General features: G+C 48.7%; 1 protein-coding gene across 1 annotated transcript; it reads left to right on the top strand.

Annotated features, from left to right (window-relative positions):
* The first annotated feature begins 1,267 nt into the window (after positions 1–1,267).
* MYH3 (myosin-3) lies at positions 1,268–23,510 on the top strand. Its single transcript, XM_023556464.2, has 38 exons — positions 1,268–1,473; positions 3,121–3,264; positions 3,721–3,877; positions 4,763–4,790; positions 5,173–5,281; positions 5,917–6,009; positions 6,625–6,688; positions 6,772–6,870; positions 8,251–8,354; positions 8,440–8,578; positions 9,469–9,587; positions 9,670–9,819; positions 10,798–10,968; positions 11,076–11,382; positions 11,497–11,567; positions 12,150–12,237; positions 12,322–12,439; positions 13,066–13,189; positions 13,292–13,428; positions 13,514–13,769; positions 13,973–14,215; positions 14,305–14,481; positions 14,582–14,727; positions 14,808–14,898; positions 15,269–15,658; positions 15,756–15,882; positions 17,157–17,275; positions 17,443–17,639; positions 18,019–18,202; positions 18,884–19,049; positions 19,757–19,881; positions 20,702–21,010; positions 21,127–21,330; positions 21,405–21,530; positions 22,404–22,574; positions 22,668–22,772; positions 23,137–23,232; positions 23,333–23,510. The coding sequence occupies exons 1-38, from the start codon at positions 1,270–1,272 to the stop codon at positions 23,492–23,494; spliced, it is 5,820 nt and encodes a 1,939-aa protein (XP_023412232.2). The 5' UTR covers positions 1,268–1,269; the 3' UTR covers positions 23,495–23,510.
* The last annotated feature ends 1,067 nt before the right edge of the window (positions 23,511–24,577 follow it).

Here is a 24,577-nt window from a genome sequence, read left to right as displayed (position 1 = left end):
CTATGATGCTAAACAAGTTGCAGTGGAGTTTCCAGACTAAGATGAACTAGGAAGAAAGGCCTGATGGTCTATTTGCAAAATCAGCCAATGAAAACCCTATGGATCACAACGGTCTGATCCAGGTGTGCCTGGCATCACCATGGGTCCAGGCCAACTTGGTGGCAGCTAACAACGACAACATCCTTATTACTGAACTTGTCAAGAGCTGATGCAACACTGAACCAAACACTCCCAGGTGTCCCTGAGTTTTCTTTCTGCGTATTTATTGCAGGTTGGAATTTCCACGGTTCCTGTTGTCTTCTGCTGTCCTCCTGTGAGTGTGACTCCCAGGTGAGAATTCTGGCTGTGCCCCTTTGGCTGTGGGAAGTCTCCAGGTGACTAAAGGTGGTCAGTTTCTCCCTCCTCTCAATAGCTGTATAGCACAGAGACCCAGAAGAGCTACAGCGTTCAGACCAGGAAAAGTAAAGTTGGAGAGGAACAGAGAGGAGGTGGCCCTTCTGTAGACTTTCCAAATGGCTGTGTGAGGTCAGACGTAGCTTCTATTCTTGGCAACTGAAAAAAAAGAAAAGGCTGGTTTCTTTGAGGAGGTAGCCGCCTTGAAACGAAATGGATCAAAAATTCTTTAGCTATTTTCTCTTGAGCACACTACCTTTGAAGAATGGAGTTTATTTACTTTGTGTATGAGGTTTATTTTTAAATCTTCCCTCAGTAACACCTGAGTTTTACAGAAAAGGAAAACGTGGTCCAGAGAGTGGAACCCACTTCTACCGTCTTTTCCCCAATCCAAGACTCAGATAACCGGGGAGCTTGGATGAAATGTGCTCCGAGTACCACCAAATGCCGTTAAGTGGAGCCTGACTCATAGCAACCCCTTGTGTGTTATCACAGTAGAACTGTGCTCCTTAGGGTTTCCTATGGCTGATCTTTTGGTAGGAGATCATAAGGCCGTTCTTTCGAGGTGCCTCTGGGTGAACGTGAATCTCCCACCGTTCAGTTAGCGGCCAAGTGTGTTAACTGTTTGTGCCACCCAGGGACTCCTTGGACAGAGTAGCCGCTCAATAAATAGGTGTCAGTTTGATTTTCCCTGCACTTAAATCCTGTGGGTGGAGGGCCACTGGGAAGGGGGACAGCTTTGTTCCTGGGACTTGGCCTTTGCAGGCTCTGCGTCCTAAGAGTGGCAAAGCAGATGTGGAGACGGGCCTGGGGCGGCCAGGTGCTGGCTGAGAGGCAGCGGAGCTCACCTGGCCTGCTTGCCTTCCAGCTGGCACCATGAGTAGCGACACTGAAATGGAAGTGTTCGGCATAGCTGCTCCTTTTCTCCGGAAGTCGGAGAAGGAGAGGATCGAGGCTCAGAACCAGCCTTTTGATGCCAAAACCTATTGCTTTGTGGTCGACTCCAAGGAAGAATACGCCAAGGGGAAAATTAAGAGTACGCAAGATGGGAAGGTCACGGTGGAAACGGAAGACAACAGGGTAGGCTTCGTCCTCTCCCTCTGCAGGGTCGCCTTGTGCCTGCAACTTCCCCTCCTCTGCCCTCCTCCAGATGCTCCGCACACACACCGTCACTGCCTTAGCCTTCCCAGCAGATGCTGGCCTCAGGCTGCCGGCTGGGAGAAGAGTCTGGTTGTAGGTGATCAACGCAATCAGTGTTCAGGTGCTTTTGTCAATGTTCAAGCACTGTGGGTAGGTTGCAGGGGTCCAGGTCCATTCATCCCGAGGGCCTGAAGCTGGGGTCCAATACTAGGAGGGGCTCTTTAGAACACTCTCCTTTGACAGCCTAGGTTTTCCCCCAGCTCTTCCAGCTAAAGCCACCTAACGAAGGAAGTAAAGAAAACGTGCAAGGGGCCCTAATGGACCACAAGTTTAATGAAATAGTAGCCTTCCCATATCATAAAGGAGCTGAGTATTGTATCTGGAGTCACTCTGTCCCAGGCCAGAGTGGAAGTGCTGGGAGCAATTCTAGACTTCACTACTTTCTGGACTCAAGGCCGTTAAAATCTGGAAATGATCCAAGGAAAATTAAAAAGAGAGAGAAAGGAAAAGAAGTTCTAAGAGAGAATGGTAAAGGAAATGGCATCACTGGGTGTGACGAGAGACGTTAAGGACTGCCCTTCACTGCTGCTGAGCGCTGGCTCTCCCAGAGCCTGGTTCTGCATATATTTCAGATAAAGTAGCTAAGGATGAGCTTACAAAGCAGCAGGAAAGATGGAAGTCAGATAGAATGAATGATAATCAAAGACAATATAAGAGACCATTCAGGAGAAGGGCTGATTATATGGGGTGGCTTAAGTGGTCCCTGCTTGAAGGCAGGGAAAAGGCAAGCTTCCTCCCTTTCTAGCCCAGAGACCCAAAGGGAAACACAGTGGTCTTCAGAGGAAGTCTCAGAGGGAGGAGGAACGTGGTGAGGGTGGGGCAGAGAGAAGAAGGCCAGCTGCACACACCCAGGGCCGTGGGGTCCTCCAGCTCTGGGAAGCCTGAGGGCACTGGGGCACCAGGCTTTTCCTCTGAGGAACATTCGGAGCCACCGCTCTATCTCATTGTACCCTTTCCCTGAATTGTAACACTCCATTCACAGAGCCGTGACAGGGTCGGGGGAGCACACTGGGGAGGTGGGAGCCTGGATAGCTGCTTTCAGAGTACTCAGAGTGTTGCTAACCCCTTGGGTGCCAGCCTGGGAGCCCAATGCCATTCCCCTTTTCTCTTGCATCGCCGTCTCAGGAACGCCAGTGGATGTGCCATTTCCTCTGAGTAGATAGAAAATTGCCCACTGGCTGCTGGAGCTGGCCTTTGGCCCAGCCAGCATGACTGAGCTGAGAGGTTCCTGCTGGTTCCCTGCCATCCTCTCCCTCAGCTTCCCACAGACAGCCTCTCTTCTCTCTTCTGTCATCCCTGCCTCAACCTCAGGCCCGTGGAGAGGGGAAAAGGCCTGAGTAACAGAAACAAATCTCACTCCATCGCCCCCAGCGCAAGCCACGCTTACCTTACAACCTTACTTACCTCTCTGTGAACTGGCTGTTTCCTCTAGGGCTGCCCCTCTGGACCACGGGTTAAGTCTCTTCCAGGGTGACAGACATTTGCAGCAGAGAATATCAGTGAAGCTCTGTGCTTCTTCCGTTTCAGACCCTGGTTGTCAAACCCGAGGACGTGTACGCAATGAACCCCCCAAAGTTCGACAGGATCGAGGACATGGCCATGCTGACTCACCTGAACGAGCCAGCTGTGCTCTACAACCTCAAGGACCGTTACACGTCCTGGATGATCTACGTCAGTGCTGGCCTGCTCCAGTTTCCTAGGACAGCAGATGGAGGGAGAGATGTTTGGGCGGGTGATGGGATTTCCTGTTTGACTCTGCTGCTGAAAATGTCAGGGCAAAGGAAAACACAGAAAAAGGGGAGGAGAGTCAAAGAAGTTGGAAGATGAGAAAGCAAGACTTAAACAGGGTGGAAAGAAGAGTGGTTGGCAAGAATGCAGGGAGGAGGAAAAGTGGGGAGAGCAGGAACGATGGGGGCCCAGGTTTGGGAATTGCATTATCACTTACTAGTTGTATGAGGTCCCACTACACCCCAGTTTGAGCCTCAGTTGCCTCATCTATAAATAGAGATCATATTATCTTCCCTCCTCTTCAAGGCTATCATAAAGAAAAATTAGATAATAATAAAGGCAAAAGGTTTTCTGTATACATATACACACATATTTATACATTATTATTTACTTCTGCAGACCTACTCAGGCCTCTTCTGTGTCACCGTCAACCCCTACAAGTGGCTGCCGGTGTATAACCCCGAGGTGGTGGATGGCTACAGGGGCAAGAAGCGCCAGGAGGCCCCGCCCCACATCTTTTCCATCTCCGACAACGCCTATCAGTTCATGCTGACTGGTATGTTTCCAAGGAGGAAGCATGGAGTGCGGGGGCATGCATTAGACAGGGACACAGGAGACCTGCCTTCTGGCCCTGGGCCTAGTGCTGTCTGGCATTACGACATCCAGCAGGGGGGACAGGAGGATAAAAGGAGTTGAAAGAGGCCAAAAAGTTTGGTGAAAAGTTCGGAGTCCCTGGGTGGTGCAATTGGTTAAGTTCTCAACTAACTGAAAGGTTGGTGGTTCAAACCCACCCAGAGGCCCCTCATAAAAAAGGCCCGGTGACCTGCTTCCAGAAGGTCCCAGCCTCGCAAATCCTACAGAGTGCAGTCTACTCTGCACACGTGGGGTTGGCGTTAGTCAGAGTCAATTCGATGGTCACTGGTTTATTGATGGAATCGTATGAAATTTCTGTGGGTCAGAAACAAAGACTGGCAATCTCATTGGTTCAGCCCGCTGCAATGAGAAGTCAGTAACTAGTGAGAAGCCACTGGCTAGTTTTAAGAAGGGGCTTAATCTCTCTGAGACTCGTTCTCAAAAAGGAGGCTCTTCAGTTCCCATCTCCCAGTTGCCGGCAAGTCGACTCTGGCTCGTGGCAACCCTGTGTGTGTCAGAGTAGAACTGTGCTCCGCAGGGTCTTCAATGGCTGAGTTTTTGGAAGTGGATGGCCAGGCCTTTCTTCTGAGGCACCTCTGGGCAGACTTGAGCCTCCAACCTGTCAGTTAGCAGCTGGGTGTATTAACCGTTCGTACCACCTAGGGACTCCAAGTTCCCACCTAGCACTAAAGAACAACTTAAAGGGAAGGACTGTGCAATTCAACTTTCGACTGCATGAGAAATGGAGGACAATTGGGAGGCTTTTTATGTACTGCCATCAACTCTGCTTTCCTTTTTTCTTTGGCAGATCGTGAAAACCAGTCAATTCTGATCACGTAAGTATCCACGGCGCAGGGTAGTTTCATAGATGTGACCTTTGTCCCCAGTGCTGAAGGCAAGGATCCCACTTGTTAAAGCCTATTAATTAGAAAGTGTTTGGATGAAAAGATAGAGTGGAGGATGGCCAAGGAAATATGCCTAAAGTCTCAGAAAACTGGAATTACCCTTCCTCGGGTCAACGACACAAGCAGCTGTGATGAGTCTCTCCTCGGGCCCTTGGATGACAGGCGTGTGTCTGATGACGCTCAGGGCGTGTCCAGGCCTCCGTATGACGGGTCATCTTCATGGGCTCCCAAGAAAACAAAATGGGGGTGCGGTCTGGAGGAGGCTGTTCATACTAACAGGACTTGCTTCCTTTCTTTTTGTCACTCTGAATAGCGGAGAATCCGGGGCAGGAAAGACTGTGAACACCAAGAGGGTCATCCAGTACTTTGCAACAATTGCAGCTACCGGAGACCTCACCAAGAAGAAGGACTCCAAAATGAAGGTATGGGATGCAGGAAGACAGGGAAGGGTTGCTTTGCTTTCTAACTTCTGTCTTCACTGCAGAATGAGGAGGCAGGGGCGGCAACGCTCCTGGTAGCAAAGACGACTGAAACTCTCCAAGGAAAGGAGAGCAGCCTAGGATTTAAAATCTTGGACGACAGTCGGTCACCTTAGACAACACGGCATGCGTGTGCTGTTACAGGACCAGACCCTGAGATTTCCTGGAAGAGAAAGCTTTAGAGCTTAACTAAGGAAGATCAGTTTGGGGGCAGCCCCATGGCTTGCTCTTCTGTGGCAGAATCACATACACCAGCTTGAGAAAATTGTAAGCCAATGTATTTTTACAAAAGCAGACAACTTCCTAACTGAGAATCCAGGAATCACAGCGTTGGAGGAATTTAAAAATGAAGACAAATATAACAGAATAGCCCAGGATAACAAAGCGGCACAAGTGCTCTGGGCAAGACATGGTGTGGGTTTGGTCAACCCCAAACCGGGTGATCAGGAAGGGGGCTGGTTTCACCAGATGCCGCCAGGGCACAAGGGCAGGCAGGAGGGGGAGCTGGAGAGCACTTCTGACTGCCATTCTCTGACTTCAAACGGGTTTTTGCTTCCTCCCTCAATTTCTTGCATTAGGGGACTCTGGAAGATCAAATCATCAGTGCTAACCCGTTGCTGGAGGCCTTTGGGAACGCCAAGACTGTGAGGAACGACAACTCTTCCCGCTTTGTGAGTCTGAGTTCCCTTAAAATGGATTTGCTTCATGTTCTACAGGATAGGCAAGGCTCCTGTCCTCAAGGAGTCTACAGTGAACGAACGGAGCCAATAAGGAAACAAAACAATTTCAGTCAGTGCTACATTCAGGAGGAGTTCAGTTAACAGGGCGTGTGAGTCGTAGAGAAGTCCCTGAGTGGGGCAGATGGTTAAGCACTTGGCTACTAACGGAAAAGTTGGTGGCAAACCTACCTGGAGGCATCTGGGTGGAATTGACTGGAGCCTGAATTGACTCGAAGGCAATTGGTTTTACTGCTGAATAACTGAAATGGGGGGTGGGGAGGGGGTCTCCTTTAGACAGAGTTGGCAGGAAGGCCTATCTGGGGCTGGGCAGGTAAGATTTACAGGATGAGAAGTCGCCAGCCTTGCAAAGACCAGGGAGGAGGGGGGACACAGGGAAAAGCATGTGCACAGTCTCTGAGGTGGGGAAAGCCTGGTGGCCAATGGACCTAAAGAGGCTCCCTGTGTCTGTGGAGTGGTAGGCAAAGGGTGAGCCGTGTGACTCCTTCCAGGAGACTAGCTGGAACAATTACAGCTGTGTGAGATCCTGTCCTCCCCCTCCTCCCCCAGGGCAAGTTCATCCGAATCCATTTTGGCACCACTGGGAAGCTGGCCTCCGCAGATATTGAAACTTGTGAGTAAATTAATGGGATCAGACGATGTCTCAAGGTGAGGAGAGGCGCAGTCTGGGAAAATGGTCTTGTGTTGTGTTCACAGACCTGCTGGAGAAATCAAGAGTGACCTTCCAGCTGAAGGCTGAGAGGAGCTACCACATCTTCTACCAGATTCTTTCAAACAAGAAGCCTGAGCTCATAGGTAAGGAGGTCCATGCTTTCACGTTCGGCCATCGGCGGGCATTTTTGTACATGGGTAGCTCAACAGCCAGTGGAGGAAGTTGACTTTAGAAATGGGATGTTTGGACAGTGGCATGCCAACATGAAAAAATCTAATCGAACTGACGGCAACAGGATCATCTTAACCATTACCAGTCGCCATTGAGGGGCCCTGGTGGCATAGTGGTTAAGCTTTTGGCTGCTAACCAAAAGGTCGGCAGTTCGAATCCACCAGGCACTCCTTAGGAACCCCATGGGGCAGTTCTACTCTGTCCTATAGGGTTTCTATGAGTCGGAATCGACTCGAAGGCCGCGGGTTTGGTTTTTTTGGTTGTTGTTGTTGAGTTGATTCCGACTCATGGCGTCCCCATGTGTGTGTCAGGGTAGCACTGTGCTTCATGAGGTTTTCAATGGCAGAGTTTTCAGAAGTAGACCACCAAGGCTTTCTTCCAGGCCTTCAACCTTTTTGTTAGCAGCTGAGCACGGTTGTGGAATTCAGCCCTGATTATTAATAAAAATCTGAACTAAGCAATTGTCCTTCAGCGCCCCCTTGTGTTCTGGTATGGAAATAACTTGTCACCAAACGCTGTGCGGCCAGTGCAAAATTAGATGAAAAATCCAGCCTGGGGATATTCTTCACTCTGCCCTTTGATGGGCACAGAACAGAGGCCCCTGTATACACTGCCTCCCTTGCTCTTTGGCTGTGCTCACTAAGCCTTTTGGTCTCCAGCCTGGAAACAGCATTGGCTGCAGCTTTTCAGCAGATTCTGGAAAGGGCTATGATTATACCAAACAACTGGTGCTTCTCCCCAACTGGGATCAAGCCCTAACCCACCCACTCTCAGTTTCCCCTGTGAACCTTTCCCAACCCACTGTTAGGCACCATTCATATGCAAAGTGAGAGAATTTAACTATTCTCTCAGGAGTTCTTCATCTACATTGCATGGGCAGCCTGCAAAGGTTTCCCTGGAGTTTACCATCAGTCACAGCTGAGTATCTTTAGGCTGTCTAAAAGAGACTTCTAACTCAAAATGTATTTTGGGCCCTAGCAGTAAAGCCCCAGCCCAGGGTGGAAAAAAATAAAAGAAAAAGAAAAACTAACAATAATTGCTATGGAGTCAATTCTGACTCATGGCAATCCCATGTGTGTCGGAGTAGAACTGTGTCCCACTGGGTTTTCAATGATTGATTTTTCAGAAGTAGGTTGCCAGGCCTTTCTTCCAGGTGCCTCTGGGTGGACTCAGCCAAGGGCGTTAACCTCTTGTACCACCTAGAGACGTCCAGCCCAGGGTGCAGGAGCTCAAATCCACTAGGGGGGTAAATTCTTTGCATCTATGTAATCTCAAACTGTTCTGCCTTTCAGAGCTGCTGCTTATTACAACCAACCCTTACGACTATCCGTTCATCAGCCAGGGGGAGATTCTGGTGGCCAGCATCGACGACGCTGAGGAGCTGTTGGCCACAGATGTAAGTAGGGCCCAGAGAAAGGTGTGGGGTGTTCCTCATCCATCACTTGGGATGACCGATTGACTCGCTGTTATTTCAATGCCAGAGTGCCATTGACATCCTGGGCTTCACCCCAGAAGAGAAATCTGGGCTCTACAAGCTGACGGGAGCCGTGATGCACTATGGGAACATGAAGTTCAAGCAGAAGCAGCGAGAGGAGCAGGCAGAGCCGGACGGCACGGAGGGTAAAAATTCCCTGCAACACGCCAGAAGCCACGGCTGGGGGCTGGGGGCTGGGAGGTGGAGTGGTTCAACCGAGATCAATTGGTGCCTCTTCTACCTGGAGAAGGAACCTCCCCGGGCTTAGATGTCTTTAGGTACCATTACCACCCATGCTGTGAATCCCTGGAATCTCCTATTTCAGATGCAAAGAGAAGTGACCAGGGTTTTCTGGAACCCAGTCCTGCCTTTTCAGAAAATCTTTCCTATTCTCTGAGTGATTTAGCTTCCACTGGCCACACTAAGCAGTTTTGCTGTTGCTGTTGTTAATTGCCATCAAGTTGATTCTGATTCATGGCAATCCCACGTGTCCGAGTTGAACTGGGCTCCATAGGGTTTCAAACCTGTGACCTCTCAGAAGCAGATAGCTAGGTCTGTCTTCTGAAGTGCCTCTTGGTAGGTTCGGACTGCTTTTAGCTAGTAGTTGAGCGCTCAACCGTTGGCACCACCCAGGGACTTTATAAGCAGTTTAGAGATATGGAATGTAAAACATGTCAAGGCAATACAAAAGGACTAGTATTATATGACCCCATTTATGTGAAAAATCTAGAATAGGCAAATGCATAGAGGCAGAAAGTAGAAGAGTGGTTCCCAGGTATGGGGGAGGGGAGGTGGGGGTTACTGCTTAATGGGTACAGAGTTTCTGTTTTGGTTGATGAAAGTTTTGGAAATAAATGGTGATACTTGCAAGAAGTATGAAATACTCATTTGCGTTTGGCATTATTCAGGAGAAAAAAAAAAATCCCGAGACAAACATACCCAAGCTTTGAAATACCCGGTCGGTTTTCAAAGTTGTTCCTGTGCTTTGCCAAGCACCCAGAGCTTCCCTTTGTAATTGTCTTTCTTTTCTGGCCAGTGGCTGACAAAACAGCCTATCTGATGGGCCTGAACTCATCAGACCTCCTGAAGGCTTTGTGCTTCCCCAGAGTGAAAGTCGGGAATGAGTACGTTACCAAGGGTCAGACTGTGGATCAGGTAAGGGACTGCTCCAGGGCCGGGAAGGGACACAGGTACCCACAGACTTCAGAGTGATTTTGGCCCCTCTTTCCCCTAACAGGTCCACCATGCTGTGAATGCCCTTTCCAAGTCTGTTTATGAAAAGCTGTTCTTGTGGATGGTCACCCGCATCAACCAGCAACTGGACACCAAGCTACCAAGACAACACTTCATTGGTGTTCTGGACATTGCAGGTTTTGAAATCTTTGAGGTTTGTGTTACCTATAGGCATGTTTTCATATGGCTTTGTGTGTGGGGCGGGGGGAGGATTAGTTGTCACGATTCTATAGGAAAGATGCAGTCCCTGAGTGGTACAAATGGTTGATACACTGAGCTGCTAACTAAAAGTTTGGAGATTCTCATCTACCCAGAGGTACTTGGTAGAAAGGCCTGGCAATCTACTTCTAAAAAAATCAGTCGTTTTAAAACCCTATGGAGCAGAGTTCTACTCTGACATGCATAGGGTAGCCATGAAGCAGAATTGACTCAATGGCACTTTTTTTTTTTTTTTCAATAAGGAAGATATCAAGATGGGCAACATGTCATAGCACATTCTGGGAAAACTAGACAGAGGGCAGATCAGGCAGCAAAGAAGTACCAGTTGGCGGGGGTGGGGGGGCATTATTTTAAGAGAGAGGATGACTTCTATTAAGCGGAATTTTAGAGGACATTGTCAAGTGGATGAAAGAAAGAAAATGCAATTATTCACTTAGAGGGAGCCAGAAAAGGGATATAGAGGATTTGATAATAAGCTAATCATGCAATATTTTACATAAATATCCTCTTGGTTCTGTGCTAGAAGCTTATATCCATTCGTCAAAGTGCATATCTGGTGTCTACCACGTATAAGACGTGAAAGTGAATAAGAGATGAACCTCTAGTCTTGCAGAGGAAACTTAGAATTATGTAAGGCACACACCAGGTAACTACAATATAAGGCAGAACGTGGCTGGTGCCCAGGAGATGCCCAGACCATGGCCACTCCGGACAGGGAGAAACACCTTCTAGTGGGAAGCCCCGAAAAGGCTCTGTGGAGGAGAGGTGATCTGAGCTAAGCCTTAAAGAATGTGACCACATCGGAAATGATAAATGAGCTGGCGACAGCCTGAGGCAATGAGAAGGAACGTTGGTGGCCCTTTGCTTTTGAAGGAAGTCTAACTTTCCACGTTAATGTTGTATTTGGTGTCAGTATAACAGCCTGGAGCAGCTGTGCATCAACTTCACCAACGAGAAACTGCAACAGTTTTTCAACCACCACATGTTCGTGCTGGAGCAGGAGGAGTACAAGAAGGAAGGCATCGAGTGGGAGTTCATTGACTTCGGGATGGACCTGGCCGCCTGCATTGAGCTCATCGAGAAGGTATCCTCTCCTATCCGCCCATCCACTTCGAAGCCTCTTCTCATATGCTCTATTGCTCGTTACTGCAGCTCCTACTTATCCTACCTGCACTTTGCCTTCAAATCTAGCCCATGGGCATCTTCTCCATCCTGGAAGAGGAATGCATGTTCCCCAAGGCCACAGACACTTCCTTCAAGAACAAGCTCTATGACCAGCACCTGGGAAAGTCGGCCAACTTCCAGAAGCCCAAGGTGGTGAAAGGCAGGGCCGAGGCCCACTTCTCACTGGTGCACTACGCCGGCACCGTGGACTACAGTGTCTCGGGCTGGCTGGAGAAGAACAAGGACCCCCTGAATGAGACAGTGGTCGGGTTGTACCAGAAGTCCTCTAACAGGCTTCTGGCGCACCTCTATGCCACCTTTGCTACCGCGGACGGTAATGGACTCTCAGGAAGCCCTTGTGTTCGTGCTGTCTCCCTCCGCTTGTTCCACATGACCAAAAAACGTTATAGATCTGCTAATAGTATGCGCTGTCTTTTACTTCTTACAGCTGACAGCGGAAAGAAGAAAGTCGCCAAGAAGAAGGGTTCTTCCTTCCAAACCGTCTCTGCCCTTTTCAGGGTAGGAAGAATACCACACATTTGTTTGTAATTGGTTTATGTTATTTCAACATGAGCAACATACAGTTTATATAAGAATAGTAATGTCATCCTAATCTGATTGCCGACACTTAGTAACGTTGAGTGACAATATAATAACAGAGAGGTGCGAGGTCTGAGAAAAGTAGGTCCAGAATTTAATTATCACTTTGTACTACAACTAATTGGGTTGGCTGGACTGCGAGGTGGGTCTCAGTACAAACGGTCTGGCTTGTCATAAGGACACGTGAAATGGCACCTCATGGGCCCAGGGGAGCTGGATACATCTCTTGAGTTGGTTTCAGAAAGCATTTTGTACTTCATTAGTCTCTCATTCACTATACCTCTAGCCATAAACCAAAAACTCCCAAACACCTCCCAAAACCAAACCAAACCCATCACAGTTGAGTTGATTCCAACTCATGGCGACTCTTAAAATAATGAGTGAATTTCACTGTTCCTTAGAATTCATAATGAATTTAAAAAACATATTGTATCTTTCATTACTGCTTACCTCTGTCTTTATAAAGGCCTATAGGAGGCTGTCAAATTTAACCTCTTTTAGGAAAACCTGAACAAGCTGATGTCAAACTTGAGAACGACTCACCCTCACTTTGTGCGGTGTATCATTCCCAATGAAACCAAAACCCCAGGTGAGACGCCTGCTGACTCTCAAGACGGTGCTTAGTGTTTAAGAAGTCATGTGTGATGCTGATGTTTCTTGCTTCTGTTCTCAGGGGCTATGGAACACAGCCTCGTCCTCCATCAGCTGCGGTGCAATGGGGTCCTGGAAGGCATCCGCATTTGCAGGAAGGGGTTCCCAAATAGGATTCTCTATGGAGATTTTAAACAAAGGTGTGTAAGAAAAACATTTCATATGCTTCCTGGTGAGATGTGCAAATGTTAGAATTTGAGAGGGAGAAAGATGCGTATGAAAAGGCCCATTTCTAAAGAACAGTTATGAACGTCCCCTGTAAAATGAATAACGTACCATTTGACCAAAGTATACATACTTGTTTCTTCCTGTTTTCTCAGGAGCTTAGCTTATATACAACGTGGCAGAAAAAGCCCTGGCCTAGGAGTCAGGAGGAACCCTTGGGTAGGGCAAATGGTTAATGTGCATGGCTGCTAACTGAAAGGTTGGAGGTTCAAGGAGCCTCCGAGGTGCCTCAGAAGAAAGGCCTGATGACGTATTTCTGAAAAATCAGTCATTCAAAACCCTATGAAGAACAGTTTTGCTCTGACGCGCATGGGGTCATCATGAGTCAGAACCGACTTGACGGCAACTGGTACTGGAACTGATAAGAGTCAGAAAGCCTAGATTCTAGGCCACTATCTAGCTGTGTGGCTTTGGGCAGGTTCCTTTAGCCCTCTGGACCTTGGTTTCCTTGCCTTATTGGAAGAGTGGCCTGAACTAGATGGTCTCCAAGCTTTATGTCTTTGCTAACAGTCTATGATGGTTTCTGTGTCTACAACGGCAGATACCGAGTACTGAATGCCAGTGCAATCCCTGAGGGACAATTCATCGATAGCAAGAAAGCTTGTGAAAAACTGTTGGCGTCCATTGACATTGACCACACTCAGTACAAGTTTGGACATACCAAGGTAATGCATCACTTCCGGCAGACGCTGGCCTTTAGTCCTCTTAGTACAATTTTCTCCAGAAAACTGACTTATGTCACCCTTCTCTCCTCAACTCCTCCCCAGGTGTTCTTCAAGGCTGGCTTGCTGGGAACGCTGGAGGAGATGCGGGATGACCGCCTGGCCAAACTGATCACCCGCACCCAGGCTGTGTGCAGAGGGTTTCTCATGCGTGTGGAATTCCAGAAGATGGTGCAGAGAAGGTCGAGCAGGGTCTCTGTTCAAACATGAGCTCTTTGGGGGAAAGGGGTGAGTTGCCTTTAGAGGTAACTGAGACTTTGTTTTTAGGGAGTCCGTCTTCTGCATCCAGTACAACATCCGTGCCTTCATGAACGTCAAGCACTGGCCCTGGATGAAGCTGTTCTTTAAGATCAAGCCCCTGCTGAAGAGTGCGGAGACCGAGAAGGAGATGGCCACCATGAAGGAGGAGTTTGCCAAAACCAAAGAAGAACTTGCCAAGTCAGAGGCCAAACGGAAGGAGTTAGAGGAAAAATTGGTGACCCTGGTACAAGAGAAAAATGACCTGCAGCTCCAAGTACAAGCTGTATGTATTTAGGAGCCCCGCTCTGCCCCCCCTCGTCTTTTTTTTTTTTACTTCTAGATTTGAGTATTTAGGAAAATTGAATTCTTGCCAGGGATTTTTGCTTTTCAGTTGGGATGCTTTATAAAGGACTTCATATACAACAAAATACTGGAATGTCACAGACCTTATCTCATTAAAGCATATTATAATGATTTTTTTTAAAGGAAAGTGAAAACTTGTTGGATGCTGAGGAAAGATGTGACCAACTGATTAAAGCCAAATTCCAGCTTGAAGCTAAAATCAAAGAGGTTACAGAGAGAGCCGAGGACGAGGAAGAGATCAATGCTGAGCTGACGGCCAAGAAGAGGAAACTGGAGGATGAATGTTCAGAACTGAAGAAAGACATAGATGACCTTGAGCTGACACTGGCCAAGGTTGAAAAGGAGAAGCACGCCACGGAGAACAAGGTACTCTCTTTGTGAGTCTTTCTAGCCTGATGTAGTCATTGTTGACCCAACTTTCTTTCTGCTTGTAATTGCTTGTGGTTTCTTCTTAGGTTAAAAACCTGACTGAGGAACTTGCTGGGCTGGATGAAACAATTGCAAAGTTAACCAGGGAGAAGAAAGCCCTCCAAGAGGCCCACCAGCAGACCCTGGATGACCTCCAAGCTGAAGAAGACAAAGTCAATTCTTTGAGCAAAATCAAGAGCAAACTAGAACAGCAAGTCGATGACGTAAGTACATAATGCTACTTGGGAGCCCTAGACCTTCAGGGCTGGAAGAGTCCTCTGGTGCAAGGCATTTATTTTCAAAAGGAACTGGTGCTTTTTTCAGCTGGAAAGCTCCTTAGAACAAGAAAAGAAGCTCCGGGTGGACCTGGAAAGGAACAAAAGGAAGCTTGAGGGAGACTTGAAGCTCGCCCAAGAGTCCATATTAGATCTTGAGAATGATAAGCAGCAGCTGGATGAAAGACTCAAAAAGTACGTCCCAAAACCACTGATTTCCATTTTGCAAGCTATTGAGTATTTTGTCTTCATGCAGTCTACATTTCCCCTTGCAGGAAGGATTTTGAATATTGTCAACTACAAAGCAAAGTGGAAGACGAACAGTCTTTGGGCCTCCAGTTTCAGAAGAAAATCAAAGAACTCCAGGTAAGAGGGATTTCCCTTCCAATGTGGGGTCATGCACAGCGAGCTGGGTGCTGCCTGCTGTAAGCCATGTAGAGCAAGTTATTTTCCTTGTTTCTAGGCTGGTGCAGCAGTGTTGAACAATTTTTCTGTAACTTAAAAAAAAAATTAAAACATTTTTGGTCAATATTTAATTGAATGGAAAATATCCCAGGTTGATCACTGCAGGGGTAATGACCATGTTGGGGCGAGAAAAAAAAATCATGTTAAAGGAAATCGACAATATTCGTACTTCTCTGGGAGAAGTCCAAGAATCGATTTGTCTAATGGGAGTGGAAACTAGCCTGTCCTTGACATTCAGAGTCATTCTGGGGTGACTGGCCGCCCTCTGCAGGCTCGAATTGAGGAGCTGGAAGAAGAGATTGAGGCAGAGAGGGCAACCCGTGCCAAGACAGAGAAACAGCGCAGCGACTATGCCCGGGAACTGGAGGAGCTGAGTGAGCGGCTGGAGGAGGCAGGAGGTGTCACCTCCACGCAAATAGAACTGAACAAGAAGCGGGAGGCTGAGTTCCTGAAACTGCGCAGGGACCTGGAGGAGGCCACCCTGCAGCATGAGGCCACGGCGGCCACCCTGAGGAAGAAGCACGCGGACAGCGTGGCCGAGCTCGGGGAGCAGATAGACAACCTGCAGCGGGTCAAACAGAAGCTGGAGAAGGAGAAGAGTGAGCTGAAGCTGGAGATTGACGACCTTTCCAGCAATGTGGAGAGTGTGTCGAAATCTAAGGTGCTGGGGCAGGATGCCACCCCATGCCTTTGATAAAAGAGCTATCTATGGTTATTACAATCAGAATACTGACTTAACCCCCTTCCCCATCCTTTAGGCAAATCTGGAAAAAATATGCCGAACTCTGGAGGATCAGTTAAGTGAGTCCAGGAGCAAGAATGAGGAAATCCAGAGGAGCTTGAGTGAGCTGACGACACAGAAGTCTCGTCTGCAGACTGAGGCTGGTGAGGAACGTGCAGAAATTAGAAGAGGCAAAGCCTCATGGACGCTTCAAAGGGGGCAACTGGTCAAAACCAAGGGGCAGAATTTATTTAGGGGAGAATTTCTCGGACAGCATATTTTCAAGGAAAATTAACTGAAATAGCCCATAATAATGGCCATTCAAAATATCCTGAAGAAGGAGGATATTTAGAGTTCAGTGAAAACAGCAGCGAGAGGTAGGCGAGAAGGAGAAGAGACTCAAGGTATCATCTAGATTGAACGTTTTCAAAAGTAGTATAAAACCTTGCGGCAAATCTAAATGGCAGAATCAGAACTAGAAACAAAGCCCTGTGGCCTTTCTACTTCTTAAAAAACAAAACCTGTTACTATTGAGTTGATTCCAACTCATAATGACCCTATAGGGTAGAGTAGAGCTGTCCCATAGGGTTTCCAAGGCTGAGCACTTGGAAACTGAGCACTTTAACCACTGCACCATGAGGGCTCCTTCTACTTCTTGCTACATGTTAATCCAATGATTCATTGTCTGCATCCAGGAGTTTTAGAGAATTTTGTATTCTCAAGACAGAAGATGAATGCTTCCAGAGGCGAATTTGGTTTGTAGTAAGTGATATAAAAGACACTGAGAAAAATATGGTCAGTGTTTACAGGCCTTTGGTGGGTAATAAAAATACAGAGGAACATTATTTGGGACGGTTGCTTAGATAACATGGCTCTACCCAGAACTAATCTTTTGGCCTGTGATCACACGTGAATCTACCCTTTGCTGACAGCCACAGCCAAGACAACTAAGTTGTTTCGTTGCCACGGCTACAATAATCCTTGGGGATTTACCTGTGGAATCACAAAGTGCCCGTCCTGTTTTTAAATCTCTTACCTCTATCTAAGCATATAAACCTGAAATTACCCTATTCATAAAAAAAAAAAAAAAAGAGTCTAACTTCAAATTGCTAGAGATGTAAAACCCTAAGGAAAGCAGTATTTCCTTTAATGACAAAATCAACCAACAGTTGGAAAGACTAGCCGCTCGCAGGCCTGATGGGAGTTGTTAGGTGCTTCTGGTAATGTTTCAAATTTACGATTGTTCTCAACTGATAGCAGTCACTCTAAATTTCCAATCATTTAGAAGAATATCTTACCAGGTTGTGCTTTCAGTTACTTCTCCCCCAGGAAGGGATCACACCTTAGACTTTGCTCTCCCTGGCTTTTAGAATCGTGCCTTACACAGGGTAGGAACTTGGTATTTGTGATGAAATGAAAATATTCCTTCTACACACAGGTGAGCTGGGTCGTCAACTGGAAGAAAAGGAAAGCATAGTATCCCAGCTTTCCAGAAGCAAGCAGGCCTTTACCCAGCAAATAGAAGAGCTCAAGAGGCAGTTAGAGGAAGAAAACAAGGTACAGCAGCTGAGGGAGTGTTTCCCTGATCCAACTGTCACCCCCTGCAGAAACAGAAGGCACCGTATTCAGTAGACAATGATAGAAGGAACAGATTGGGGTTATATCAGGCACGTGGCATTGATATTTGAATCCACTGATCCTCTCCTCTTTCCTGACTTCCAAAGGCCAAGAACGCCCTGGCCCACGCCCTGCAGTCCTCCCGCCATGACTGTGACCTGCTGCGGGAACAGTACGAGGAGGAGCAGGAAGGTAAAGCCGAGCTGCAGAGGACGCTGTCCAAGGCCAACAGTGAGGTTGCCCAGTGGAGGACCAAATACGAGACAGACGCCATCCAGCGCACAGAGGAGCTGGAGGAGGCCAAGTACGCAATTCTATCTGCCTTCTGGAGAACTGGAACCCTTGAGTAATCACGTGACTGAGATCACTGACTGCAGAACTCCTTGGGAATGAATTTGTCTTGTTGCTAGATGTTTCCTCCTCTCCTTTGTCGTTTAATGCAGTGATGCACCCTTAGAGCGACCTAGCGTTAGCACATGGCATTAGGAAAAACAGCTTAGATCTTGATTAGAGACAAGGCAGGTTATTGATCGCTGATTTTGGGCAGACAAGAAATTCTCCTTGGCTGAAGGAAGCAAATGGGTATTTGAATCACATAGATGAGCAATTCTAACTTGATGAATAGTCATGTTCAAGAGGGCTGCGACTTAAATAGCATCTGCTTCTTTTTTATTTTCATTTAGGAAAAAACTTGCTCAGCGTCTTCAAGATTCTGAGGAACAGGTTGAGGCAGTGAATGCTAAATGTGCTTCCTTGGAGAAGACCAAGCAGAGGCTGCAAGGAGAGGTCGAAGATCTGATGGTCGATGTGGAAAGAGCCAACTCCCTGGCTGCCACCCTGGACAAGAAGCAGAGGAACTTTGACAAGGTGTGTGGTCTGCTCCATGCTGGCTGCACACAGCATGACGGCGATGCCTCATGGCCATGGAAAGAGGAGACCTGTGTCCAGTCCTGACTCTGCCACCACTAGCTGTGTGACCTTGGGCCTGTCCCTGAACTTTGCTAGGCTGTGGTTTCCTCACCTGTAAAACAGAGTGGGAATGGGATGGTGGTCAAGGTCTCTTTCAAACACAATCAGTGGAGACAAACCAATTTCTACAATGCTGATCAGCCCCAAACATTTTGCCTTCTGTCATATTGTTGGTCTGTCTGGGTTGACATGCGGGAATCTAACTTAGGCCCCATTAGGAGGCTTTCTGGAAGCCCTCCTTTCAGTATGGCAGGTAAGGTTGATGTGAGTCAGTGTTTTAATGAAATATTTAAAAGTACAGGGCCATTTTCATATTAGGGATAGGGCACCTAAGCCCAGTTGAGTTCTTCACAAAGAATCTATTTGTTTGTTGGAGATGACAATTGTTACTGGTTAATTATCTAGAGGAAATTCATGAAATGAAACCTTGGTTAGTCTAATAATCAAGAACAAGGAGCTGGGCAAGGGACACCTCCAAGTCCAGCCCTAACTCTGAGAGTAGTCACCTTCCTTGTCACATTGGGTTAGAAGCTGGGAGAAGGGCTAATGAATGGGGTGCCTCCTGTCCTGGTGTTTCAGGTGCTGGCCGAGTGGAAGACAAAGTGCGAGGAGAGCCAAGCAGAGCTGGAGGCGTCTCTGAAGGAGTCCCGCTCCCTGAGCACTGAGCTCTTTAAGCTGAAAAATGCCTATGAGGAAGCCTTAGATCAACTCGAAACAGTGAAACGAGAAAACAAGAACCTAGAGCGTAAGCGGTTTGAAACTTCCGACCTTCACACTCTACTGTCAGACAGTGGGCTAGAGTGGGCGTGACTGCATCACTCAGATCCCGTCCTCACATGCACTCATTCCCTACATGCATGCCCATTGTTGCATGCCCAGAAAATGTTCATCATCGAAGGGGTTATTGGGGGGCACAAATGGTTTGCCCTTGACTATTAACCTAAAGGTTGGTGGTTCAAACCCACCTATCAGCACTGTGGAAGAAAGGCCTGGCAATCCGCTTCCATAAAGATTATAGTCAAGAAAACCCTATGGCACTTAAGGGTCTCTGCTCTGTAACATGTGGGGTCTCCATGAGTTGGAATTGACTTGATGGCGATGTGGAGTCCCTGGGTGGTACAAATGGTTAACGTGATTGGCTCCTAACTGAAAGGTTAGAGATTCGAGTCTACCCAGAAGTGCTTTGAAATAAAGTCCTGGTGATCTACGTCCAAAAAATCAGCTATTGAAAACCCCACAGAGCCCAGTTCTACTCCGGCACAGGTGGGCCACTAAGGGTTGGAGCTGATTCCAGGGCCACCAGTTGGTTTTACCTATATGGTATCTCATTCTTGGGAAACAGGAGCCCTTAGAGTTATAGGAAATGAGTTTAAAAGCATTTAGTTGGTGCACACCATGCCCAGAAACCTGCGAAGAGGTGTTTGAATGTAATTGAACCTTGTTTCTTTGCAGAAGAGATAGCAGATCTCACAGAACAAATTGCTGAAAATGGTAAAACCATCCATGAACTGGAGAAATCAAGAAAGCAGATGGAGCTGGAGAAAGCTGACGTCCAGCTGGCTCTCGAGGAAGCAGAGGTGAGCAGGAGCGCTGGGAGGGAGCTGCAGGGAGAGGCGACATGGTGGCGGAGCTGCCACCCGGAGGCTCGCTGGCCCCGCTCAGCGTCCTCATCTCCACCTTTATAAAACCGTAATCTTAATGCCTGCTCCTTTCCTGTCAGACAGGGAGACTGCAAGGCTGAACAAATAACACCTGTGAATTACCTTGAATTTGTTGGAGAAAAGCATTGCATTAATATGAGGTCAAAAATGAGATTTTTACAAAGATCTTAGGTGAATTTATAATGTCTATTAAGTGCTTCAAGCTCCCAAGAAATGTGATGATTTAAATATTTAAATCATTGCTTGATGGTATAGTCAAAGACAAATAACAACGAAACAGATTTTATTTCTGCACTGAAGATAAATTAGGGACTTTTTTAAAGGTAGTTTTGAATGTTACAGAATTAGAGTTAGGAACGTTGTTGTTAGCTGCCGTCCAGTTGGTCCTGACTCATAAGAGATCGGGCCGTTGTGATCCAAGGCTAATTTTCAGCAGTAGATTGCCAGGCCTTTCTTCCTAGTCCTTCTTAGCCTGGATGTTCTGCTGAAATCTGTTCAGCATTATAGTAACACGCAAGCCTCCACTGCCAGATGTCTGATGGCTGTGCAAGAGGTCCATTGGCCAGAAATCAAACCTGGGTCTCCCACGTGGAAGGTGAGAATTCTACCACTGGACCAGCACTGCCTCAAGAGCGGAGACTAGTTCACTGGCACTTTGTTACCCCGAAGAGTGGTGTGGCAGGCTCTGTACCACCACTGGTACCCTCTCTGTTTTGTGTTTGTTTGTTCTGTAAAGGCCGCTCTTGAGCACGAAGAGGCCAAGATCCTCCGGATCCAGCTCGAATTGACTCAGGTGAAATCGGAGATTGACAGAAAGATCGCAGAGAAAGACGAAGAGATCGAGCAGCTGAAGAGGAACTACCAGAGAACCGTGGAAACCATGCAGAGTGCCCTGGACGCAGAGGTGCGCAGCAGGAACGAAGCCATCAGGGTCAAGAAGAAGATGGAGGGGGATCTGAACGAAATCGAGATCCAGCTGAGCCACGCCAACCGCCAGGCTGCCGAGACCCTTAAGCACCTCCGGAGCGTTCAGGGCCAGCTGAAGGTTTGAGAAAGCTCCACGGTGGGAAACCTCCTCCCGTCTCAAGCACTCGAAGATGTCCATTAGGCTAGTGTTCCGCCTGCCTCACCGTCACATAGTTTCCTTCCCTCTCTGTCTAGGATACCCAGCTCCACCTGGACGATGCTCTCCGGGGCCAGGAGGACCTGAAGGAGCAGCTGGCGATCGTGGAGCGCCGGGGCAACCTGCTGCAGGCCGAGGTGGAGGAGCTGCGGGCCTCTCTGGAGCAGACGGAGCGAGCCCGGAAACTGGCCGAACAAGAGCTGCTGGACTCCAACGAGAGAGTGCAGCTGCTGCACACCCAGGTGAGGGGAGGGAGAGGGAGAGACAGGGATGCCGGCCTGGGGTCCGCCAGGTGACCCCAGGCCTCTTGTCCTAGAACACCAGCCTCATCCACACCAAGAAGAAGCTGGAGACAGACCTCACGCAGCTCCAGAGTGAGGTTGAAGACGCCAGCAGGGACGCAAGAAACGCTGAAGAGAAGGCAAAGAAGGCAATCACAGATGTAAGGCTTTTCCTTCCTGCCCGCTGGTGGGCTGCTGAGATTAGCACTTCATTAAATCTCCTCTCCTGCCCCAAACCCGAGTTCGTTCCTGTTAGACAGGCTGGGGCCTCCCCCAGGACACACACGGTGTGGCATTTTGCTCCATGGCCCCTCAAACTCGACTTCTTCCCTGCTGCGCACTTCAAAGGTGGGTGCGATCAACCATGAACGTGAGAAAAAAAGACAGGAAGGGATTCTATTCTGTTCCTTTTCTATGTCCGATGACTTCTTCCAAATATGAAAATGAGACCCTCACGTGTTGATATCCCACCAAACTCACCTCCCGTGAAGCCAGCTTCTCTCCCACCTCCAGCTAACCTCCTGCCTGCATCTCGGAGGTGGCCGTCTCCCTGCTGTACGCAGCTCCCACAGCGCCATCTGCTGCTCGTAGGGGGGACATCACCTCTCAGCGGCCGCTCTCCAACACGTTCACACCCCACAAGCCTCAAGAAGCCTTCCCTTAATCTCACTGTTCCCAAACCTGTGACGCTGGGATCAAACCAATCTCCTCTAAGTCTCAGGGTCCTTTGAAAATTGTTATTTTCTATTCAGTGGTGATAATGACAGAATTTTCTTAGAGCGGGATGAAGGTCGCAAGGAGGCCAGTTTAAGAAGGGAAGAAACCATTTGCAGCCCAGCCCTTGAGGGTGTCATTTCTTAGATTATTTCATATAACTGCTGCAGCTCTTCTTGTATTCTGTAGTGGAGGGTTGTGCCTAGTCATTACCTTACCTGCTGTCTTTTTTCCTTCAGCATGTCCCTGGTTCTCTGTAGAGTTTTGGCCGCTCCAACTCACTTGACTTTGCTTCTTGGTGAGTGTGATTTGCTTTCCAGGCAGCCATAATGGCTGAGGAGCTGAAGAAGGAGCAGGACACCAGCGCCCACCTGGAGCGGATGAAGAAGAACCTGGAGCAGACGGTGAAGGACCTGCAGCACCGTCTGGATGAGGCTGAGCAGCTGGCCCTGAAGGGAGGCAAGAAGCAGATCCAGAAGCTGGAGACGCGGGTACTTGTGGGAAGAATCCCACATAAGCAGAGCTCTCCAGACTCTCCCATTCATTCTAGAACCCTAGACTAATTTCCCAATCATTTCCCACAGATCCGAGAGCTGGAGTTTGAGCTTGAAGGGGAGCAGAAGAAGAACACAGAGTCTGTCAAGGGCCTGAGGAAATATGAGCGGCGGGTCAAGGAGTTAACTTACCAGGTAAGTAGAAAGAGAAGTCTCTGGGTGGTGCAGACACTTGGCCACTTAATGAAAGGTTGGAGGTTCAAGTCCACCCAGAAGCACCTCAGGAGAAAGGCCTGGCAATCTACTTCCGAAAAATCAGCCACGGAAAACCCTAGAAAGCGCAGTTCTGCTCTGACACACACGGGGTGGCCATGAGTCAGGATTGACTTGACGACAACTGCTTTACTGGTTAAGTGAAAAGAAAACCTGGTAGGTATTTTCTCTGTGAAGTGCAAATACCACCAGAATATAGGTAGAAATAGGTCAGGCCCAGAAACCCGGAAGAACCTGTGCAACGATGCCCCCTCCTGGACCGACCTTCCCGTTTCCTCGTTTTCAGAGTGAAGAGGACAGGAAGAATGTGCTGAGATTGCAGGACCTGGTGGATAAACTGCAAGTGAAAGTGAAGTCCTACAAGAGGCAGGCCGAGGAGGCTGTAAGTCACACCAGCGGTGGCCTTGGGACAGCAGCCTTTTCCGTTTCTCACAGTGAGGGCCGGCACACTGACCTTGTCGGCCTGGGCTATTTGGTTTTAGGATGAACAAGCCAACGTTCATCTCACCAAATTCCGAAAAGCTCAGCATGAGCTCGAGGAGGCCGAAGAGCGGGCTGATACTGCAGAATCCCAAGTCAATAAGCTTCGCGCCAAGGCCCGAGACTTCACCTCCAGCAGGGTAGGTCCCTTCTGTCAGCTCTAAGACCCGAGACCTCACCTCCAGCAGGGTGAGTCCCTTCTGTCAGCTCTAAGACCCGAGACCTCACCTCCAGCAGGGTGAGTCCCTTCTGTCAGCTCTAAGACCCGAGACCTCACCTCCAGCAGGGTGAGTCCCTTCTGTCAGCTCTAAGACCCGAGACCTCACCTCCAGCAGGGTAGGTCCCTTCTGTCAGTACTAAGACCCGAGACCTCACCTCCAGCAGGGTGAGTCCCTTCTGTCAGCTCTAAGACCCGAGACCTCACCTCCAGCAGGGTGAGTCCCTTCTGTCAGCACTAAGACCCGAGACCTCACCTCCAGCAGGGTGAGTCCCTTCTGTCAGCTCTAAGACCCGAGACCTCACCTCCAGCAGGGTAGGTCCCTTCTGTCAGCTCTAAGACCCGAGACCTCACCTCCAGCAGGGTAGGTCCCTTCTGTCAGTACTAAGACCCGAGACCTCACCTCCAGCAGGGTGAGTCCCTTCTGTCAGCTCTAAGACCCGAGACCTCACCTCCAGCAGGGTAGGTCCCTTCTGTCAGTACTAAGACCCGAGACCTCACCTCCAGCAGGGTGAGTCCCTTCTGTCAGCTCTAAGACCCGAGACCTCACCTCCAGCAGGGTGAGTCCCTTCTGTCAGCACTAAGACCCAAGACCTCACCTCCAGCAGGGTAAGTCCCTTCTGTCAGCACTAAGACCCGAGACCTCACCTCCAGCAGGGTAGGTCCCTTCTGTCAGTACTAAGACCCGAGACCTCACCTCCAGCAGGGTGAGTCCCTTCTGTCAGCACTAAGACCCGAGACCTCACCTCCAGCAGGGTAGGTCCCTTCTGTCAGCTCTAAGACCTGAGACCTCACCTCCAGCAGGGTGAGTCCCTTCTGTCAGCTCTAAGACCTGAGACCTCACCTCCAGCAGGGTGAGTCCCTTCTGTCAGCACTAAGACCTAAGACCTCACCTCCAGCAGGGTAGGTCCCTTCTGTCAGCACTAAGACCCGAGACCTCACCTCCAGCAGGGTAGGTCCCTTCTGTCAGCACTAAGACCCGAGACCTCACCTCCAGCAGGGTAGGTCCCTTCTGTCAGCACTAAGACCC

Source organism: Loxodonta africana, chromosome 18, assembly GCF_030014295.1.
Source record: "Loxodonta africana isolate mLoxAfr1 chromosome 18, mLoxAfr1.hap2, whole genome shotgun sequence".
Classification (NCBI taxonomy): Eukaryota; Metazoa; Chordata; class Mammalia; order Proboscidea; family Elephantidae; genus Loxodonta; species Loxodonta africana.
Note: the sequence above shows the minus strand (reverse complement) of the source record. Positions and strands in the feature narration are given on the sequence as shown.